The sequence below is a fragment of the Bufo gargarizans genome, chromosome 9 (assembly GCF_014858855.1).
Source record: "Bufo gargarizans isolate SCDJY-AF-19 chromosome 9, ASM1485885v1, whole genome shotgun sequence".
Taxonomy (NCBI): domain Eukaryota; kingdom Metazoa; phylum Chordata; class Amphibia; order Anura; family Bufonidae; genus Bufo; species Bufo gargarizans.
Window position 1 is genome coordinate 97,473,723 of NC_058088.1, and position 7,739 is coordinate 97,481,461.

The window sequence follows — 7,739 nt, forward strand, 5'->3', positions numbered from 1 at the left end:
GCCACAACACGGTGGATCCAAGCGGGTGGTCTCTGCATCCAGAAGGGTTCGAGGAAATCTTCCTCCCGGATTTACTATCGTACCTGGATGGCCTTCCTATCCTTTTTTGAGGGTTCGGGGTTCCCTCCCCTTCGGTTTTCCATCTTGATGGTTCAAGGAATTTGGTCGGCGGCAGAGTCTCGCCTTCCAATCAACTTTCTGGAACTGAGGGCGATTTTTTCCGCTCTCTCTCTCCTATTGGACCTCTCTCCTTGCGGGCCTCCCAGTGCGGGTTCAAACGGGCAATGCCGCGGCCGTGGCCTATATCAACCATCAGGGCGGGACCCGCAGCCGGATGGTGATGCAGGAGGTGAAGAGAATTCTGACGTGGGCGGAGACGCACGTTCCGGTGTTGTCAGCAGTTTGCATTCCAGGAGTGGACAACTGGACAGCGGACTTTCTAAGCCACAACACGGTGGATCCAAGCGGGTGGTCTCTGCATCCAGAAGGGTTCGAGGAAATCTGCCACAGATGGGACCGTCCGGATGTGGACTTAATGGCGTCCGGGTTCAACAACAAGATCCCAGTGGTCCTGGCTCGCGCCCGAGATCCGGAGGCGTACGGATGGATGCGCAGGTGTCTCCGTGGCAGGACTTCAGCCTCCTCTGTTTTCCTCTCCTACCAAAGGGTCTACGCCAGTTCGAGGCGGAAGGGACTCCGACCGTTCTCATCACCCCAGAGTGGCCTCGCCGCGCGTGGTTTTTTCGGACGTGGCTCGGTTGCTGGCGGACGCCCCATGGCCTCTTCCCGACGGACAGGACCTACTGTCTCAGGGCCCGTTCTTCCACTGGAATTTGCGGTCTCTTCGTTTACCGGCATGACTGTTGAAACCGCCATCCTGATAAAGATGGGGTTCTCTGATTCAGTGGTTAGGACCATGATCAGTCCGGGGAAGTCTTCTTCCTCCCGGATTTACTATCGTACCTGGATGGCCTTCCTATCCTTTTTTGAGGGTTCGGGGTTCCCTCCCCTTCGGTTTTCCATCTTGATGGTACTGTCTTTTCTTCAGTCTGGGCTTGTGCGGGGACTGTCGCTTAGTTCCCTGTAAGGTCAGGTTTCGGCGCGGGCCGTCAGAGGTCCCTTGCTCTTAAGGGTCCGGTGGTGACCTTTCTTCGGCGGTGGCGCATTCGGTTCCCCGTATGTTCCCCCTTTGTCTCCTTGGGATCTCAATTTGGTTCTGCGCGCTCTGCAGTCGGCCCCCTTCGAGCCTTTGAGGAGGGTCTCTCTGACTGTTCTCATCTGGACTTCCTTGTGACCATAGCTTCTGATACAGCTACATAGCGTAGTGATTAAAGTTCTGGGCTATTATGCAGTGGCTGTGAGTTCACGTCCCATCACGAGCTTTTAAGTCAGACTGGTGTCGGAGCTGGCCGCTCTTTCCTGTCAGGAGCCTTTCTGGTTTTCCACCAGGATTAAGTTGTGCTCCGTCCAGTCCCCTTCTTTTTGCCCAGGGTGGTCTCTCCCTTCCGCCTTGATGAGGATCTTGTCCTGCCTTCCTTTTGTCCTTCTCCGGCTAACCCCAAGGAATGCACTCTGCATTCCCTGGATGTTGTACGGGTCCTGGAGGTGTGTCTCGCGGCTACTGCTTCCGTCCGCCGTTCTTGGCGCTCTGGATCTGCTTGGCTATTTCCGTGGCTTGTCACGCTTGTGGTGGAGTTCCCCCGGCTAGAATTGCCGTTCTCTCCATTGGGGCGGAGGGGGCTTCCTGGGCAAGACGCAGTCGTGCCTCTGCGTCTCAGCTGTGTACGGCGGCCACCTGGTCGTCCTTGCATACCTTTGCAAATTTTTGTCAGTTGCATTCACTGGCTTCGGCTGATGCGGCTTTGGCCGCAGGGTTTTGCAGGCTGTGGTTCCTGTTTGACCGTTGGGGCGTTCCTCCTGGCGGTGCTGGTATTTTTTCCCACCCCATGGACTGCTTTTGGACGTCCCATGGTCTGTGTCCCCCAATGGATAAAAGCACGAGAAAAGGAGATTTTTGTGAAACTCACCTGTAAAATCTTTTTCTCGTCTTTTCCATTGGGGGACACAGCTCCCACCCATTATTCCTGTTGCAGGAGGGGTCTTTAGTTCAGTTTTTCTGTTTCTGGTTGGACCTTATGGCTTGGTCCGATGGTTTCCATGATTTTTTCTTGCTCCTTCTCCTACTGCTTGTGCAACGCCTGAGTTCCTCCTGGTGGAGTCTGGGGGTATAGCCCGAGGAGGAGGAGCTCTTTCATTTGCATAGTGTCCCTCCTACTAATACCTCTAAGCTATACCCATGGTCTGTGTCCCCCAATGGAAAAGACGAGAAAAAGATTTTACAGGTGAGTTTCACAAAAATCTCCTTTTCTGGGTTTAGTGTCTCTAAAGATGTTGGCCACCTTATCAACCCTAAACTGAACTACAAGTGACTTGCTTATGTGTTAGGCCTCATTTCAGAAGTCCTGTCCCCTAGTTTCAGTACAGTTTCTTCACGGACTGTACTGGGTGGTCCCTCCTGGAACATGGAGGGGGGGGGGGGGCTTGTGAGCAGAACTATACACGGACAGTTTGACCTTGGGTAGAACTGTAGTTGCCATGTCATTAGCAGATTTCCATGTCCTCCACCTCCTCCCTAATATATATATATTTTTTTCTAATAAATATATTGATAATATTACCTTTTTTTTTTTTTTTTTTTTTGCATCGTTTCAGGATCCACAAAGAATGAGACGATCACCAAATTTTTACAGCTTTGTATATTTCCCCGCTGTGTGTTCTCATCCATCGACGCAGTGTACTGTGCCCGGTTTGTAGAACTTGTACACCTACAGAAAACTCCTAACTTTTCTACACTACTTTGTTATGATCGAGTGAGTATCTGTTAAATTGTATTGTTGTCCATATTATGCTTTCAATATGTTTTTTTCCTCTTCAAGCATTGAGTTTAGATGGCTGGGGTCGGAATTATCTGAGCCTGGCTGTCGGAACGTGTCGGGCTTCCATGGTGGTCTATCGGCAGCAGCTTGTGTGGGGTCTTTACAGCCCCTGACACCTGCTCCAGGATCAATCCTGGTGTGAATGGCAGGGACTGAACAGTCTCTACAGAAGAGGCACTGATACAGCGCTCTGGGCCAAAAAATGAAACCTAAAAAGAAAATTGTTAGGCCTGGAAAACCTGTTTAAGTTGTTCATCCCTTCCCTCTGATAGATCTGATCTTGTCATTTACAGGTCTTTTCAGACATCATTTACACTGTTGCTAGTTGCACAGAAAATGAAGCCAGCCGTTACGGAAGATTTCTTTGTTGTATGCTAGAAACTGTTACCAAGTGGCACAGTGATCGGGCAGTATATGACAAGGTGAGGAAATATGATAACAAATTGACCGTATTACATAGCTTTTTGTTCCTAATTCTGTCTCCAAAGCCCCAACACTTAGGATTTTATTTTCTTATTGTTATGGTGAAATGTAGTATTCCTGTCCTCCAAAATGTATTCCGATGTAAACCTGCCAGATGTTTTCCAAAAGAGAGACCACTCAAAGTCCCACAGCAGAACAAGTTGTTGCATATCTGAATTTTGAGTCCTGCTTTCCACTTCAGTGATCGACAACCATGCCTTTGTACCAGTTCATATTGAAAATGCTGTCAATCACTCTGTGTGGGTGGGGGGAAGGACTGACGAGCTTTCTCTATGAATCCTTGCAGATCAAGTCATACTTGTTTGGCTTTTGGCTATTCCTTCCGCCCCATACACATGAATGCACAGCTGGGCCGGGCATGTGTTCTCAATGCTCAACCCTTCCTTACTCTGACATCTATTGTCAGGGGAGAGACACCACCATATACATAATCATTTGGTTCAGCCGACATACCTGACGTCTCTGTTGAGAACAAAGTATCAAGCATATTAGCCATCTAACAGTTCTGCCCAAGCACATCTTGGGGGCTGCTTTAGCAGGAGATATCACAGTTAGAAATTGAATCGGGAATAAACGCCGTAAAAACTGCATATTTATTCACTTAGATCCCAATTTCTAACGGGGATATCTTCTGAAGATAATGCTGTGATTCTGGTATTATTTGAAAGCTTGAAATGCCTGCTTTTAAACAATAGCTGCTACTAATCCAGAGATATAAGCAGCCGTCCACCTGCTGCTGGAGCACGCCGACAGAACAGTTAGGTTAAAATCCAAAATACTCAAACTTTCTTTCCCCTCATATCTGCTGCCTTGGGGGTTTGACCAATGTTTGTCTTATGTATATGGCCAACAGCACCTGCCCATTGTCACTGTATTAACTATAGCAGCACTATCTGCATGGTTCCCGTTCTTACTATTGTGGATTATAATTAGCGAAAAGTAGGTCAAATGAATATGAAACTTTTGTAAGTGATTAATGTACTCATTGGTGACGGGTTCTCAATAAGTTGCTGACTAGACATGTCTTGAGTCATGTAATGAGTAGTTGAGGTCCCCAGCTCCCCTATAAATGCTTTTCTTTGTATTGTTCTCCGTATGTACCATCATCCCTTCTCTGATCCCTCGGCGGAGCGTCACACTGCGGTCCTTTTGTACAGCTGCGGCTGGTTTAGTCTGAATGCGATAGTAAGGTAGAAAGAGTTTCCTAGTAGTATATGACGTCGTAGTATTAGAGTGTAGATATTTATTACTTCTACTCTGTATACCACTGAGTTAGTTGAAATTAATTACAGCAGCATGTAGATGATTTCTCGGCTGACGTTTATCTGAGTGTTCAGGAGAAGAAATGCTCCGTTGGGCTGGACTTGACAGCAGAAGATATGCCGTTGTGCGCTCTGTATCTTGTGCGAATGCTTCATGTCGGGATTTTGAACTGTTGAGCTTCATCATCAGCTGGAGACAACTGATTAAAATCCTGGGCACTGGATTTTAATATTCATGCTGCTTTTGACAGTTTGCCTATTCCTTCCTAACACATTTCTCAGCCAAATTTCTTGCTGTCATTTCCTGCTGCATGTCAGCCATTCATGTCAATAGTCAGTGAAGCATTGGCTTTCATTCTTCCTATCTTTGTATACTGGTCGATCATCCCGTTATTAAAGGGGTTGTAAATAAAAGCTTACAGGAATTATGTGCCAATCGAGATGTTTACCAACCATCAGCACATGACGTTCAAACACTTGCCCTAAGGTTGACTACAAAGCTTGCATGATAGCCGCTGCCTTAACTTAAAAAGGTTTAAGTTTAAAAAAAAAAAAAACAACATAACTGAACTCCACTGTTGCAGTTCCGACATAGCTTTGTTCTCTGCCGCTCGTCACTTCCTATACTTGAGATGCCAGGAAAGGCCCGCTCAGCCATTCACAGACTGAGACAGTTCACAGCTGTGGCCAATGATTGAGTAAGCAGGTCTTCCCTGGCATGTCGAGCTGCGGCAGGGGATTGGTGGAGGTAAGTAGTGCTTTGTTTTTAATCCTTTCTGACCTTTTTTTTTTTTTTCTTTTTTCTTTTGTCTGTGTATCTTGGAAACCCCTGCTGAAACTATTACATCTCTGTACCTCCCTCACTCTTCATTGCTCCTCTTCCCCAGTATTTCTTCCTCTGAAGAGACCATGCTCCTAAATTATCGAGCCTTTGCCAGATATGCAAACATAACTGAGTAAAGCCAAAGAGACAGCCCCGACACTCAGATGGCTCGCAGGGGAGTCGACGTCTCTGCTCTGACGTCATCCAAATAGTGCAGCGAAGTCCACTCCTGCTGTGCACAGCCACATACGTTTATTGGGTACTGGAACTAACAGCCCTGATCTTGGCATCACTGACCTGGCCCTCTCCTGGATCACATCATACCTCACAGAGCAGACATTTGGTGTCTCCCACTGTCGCACCACCTCCTCGTCTCATTCCCTCTCTGTTGGTGTCCCGCAAGGCTCTGTCCTACGACCCCCTACTCTTCTCTATCTACACTTTCGGTCTGGATCATCTCATAGTCCCATGGCTTTCAGTATCACTTTTATGCTGACGACACACAAATCTGCCTCTCTGGTCCAGACATCACCACCTTACTATCCAGAATCCCACAATGCCTATCTTCCATATCCTCCTTCTCCTCTCGCTTTCTAAAACTTAACATGGATAAAACAGAATTCTATCATCTTTCCCCCATCTTCCTCAACCCCCCCAACAGACATATCCGTCATAATCAATAGCTGCACACTCTCCCCGGTCAACCTATTCCGCTGCCCTGGAGTGACCTTGGATTCTGCCCTCTTCTTCCGACACCACACATCCAAGCCCTTTCCACCACCTGCCGCCTCCAACTCAAAAACATCTCCCGCATCCGTGCTTGTACATGCCCTCATCATCGCCTGCCTAGACTACTGCAATATTTACCTATGTGGCCTTCCATCTACCACTCTCGCACCCCTCCAATCTCTCCTCAACTTTGCTGCCCGACTAATCCATCTCTCACCCCATTACTCCTCTGCCAATTTCTTCACTGGCTCCCCATTGCCCAGTGAATTCAGCTCAAAATACTAACAAATACATACAAGGCCATCCATAACCTGTCCCCTCCCTACATCTCTGAGCTACTCTCCCGATACATCCCCACATGCCCTCTCCGATCCTCACAAGACCTCCTCCTCTCCTCTCCTCTTATTGCCTCTTCCCACAATCGCCTCCAAAATTTCTGTGCATCCCCCATACTCTGGAACTCGCTACCCCAACATATCAGACTCTCACCTACAGTGGAATCCTTCAAAAGAAACCTAAAAACCTCTTCAGATAAGCCTACAACCAGTGACCCTGCTGCCTCTATACCACCATGACCAACTTCACCCTCTCCTACTGTGGTTTTTCTCCCATACCATATAGATTGTAAGCCCTCACGGGCAGGGCCCCTCTCTCCTTCTGTACCAGTCTGTAACTCGTCTTGTTCATGCTTGGTGCAATTGTCTGTATTATGTATGTGCACCGCTTATCATATGTACAGCGCTATGGAATGAATGGCGCTTTAATAATAAATATAACGGGATGGGGACCAGGATGCAGAAGTAAAATTACCGCCAGAAGACCTCTTGTCCTGGCACCAATTGAGGGAGGTAGAGGGGTTCAAAATTTCAGCAGTTGTTGAGACACTCTGCTTGCTGTCAGTAAATGTTTATATATATTTTTTTTTTCATTGAGTTTCTGTAAACAGTAAGAAAGTTGAATAACCATACTTCCTAAAACGAGCATGCTATCTTTACATTAGACAACCCATTTCTGCCTTCAGAACTGACCTTAATTCTACGTGGCATTGATTCAACAAGGTGCTGATAGCATTCTTTAGAAATGTTGGCCCATATTGATAGGATAGCATCTTGCAGTTGGAGATTTGAGGGATGCACATCCAGGGCACGAAGCTCCCGTTCCACCACAATCTCAAAGATGCTCTATTGGGTTGAGATCTGGTGACTGTGGGGGCCATTTTAGTACAGTGAACTTATTGTCATGTTCAAGAAAACATTTTTCCAGTCTTCAACAGTCCAATTTTTGTGAGCTTGTGCAAATTGTAGCCTTTTTTTCCTATTTGTAGTGGAGATGAGTGGTACCCGGTGGGGTCTTCTGCTGTTGTAGCCCATCCGCCTCAAGGTTGTGCATGTTCTGGCTTCACAAATGCTTTGCTGCATACCTCGGTTGTAGCGAGTGGTTATTTCAGTCAACGTTGCTCTTCTATCAGCTTGAATCAGTCGGCCCATTGTCCTCTGACCTCTAGCA

General features: G+C 47.3%; 1 protein-coding gene across 2 annotated transcripts in view; it reads left to right on the forward strand.

Annotated features, from left to right (window-relative positions):
* Window positions 1-7,739, forward strand: part of THOC2 (THO complex 2) — a 141,315-nt gene that overhangs the window by 66,507 nt on the left and 67,069 nt on the right. For both annotated transcript variants that reach the window (XR_006386832.1, XM_044269083.1), the window contains exons 25-26: window positions 2,713-2,870; window positions 3,230-3,358. Coding sequence is in view for 1 of the 2 variants with exons in the window: in XM_044269083.1 (XP_044125018.1) it covers window positions 2,713-2,870; window positions 3,230-3,358 (287 nt within the window). In the remaining variant the exon portion in view is untranslated. The remainder of the gene's footprint in view (window positions 1-2,712; window positions 2,871-3,229; window positions 3,359-7,739) is intronic.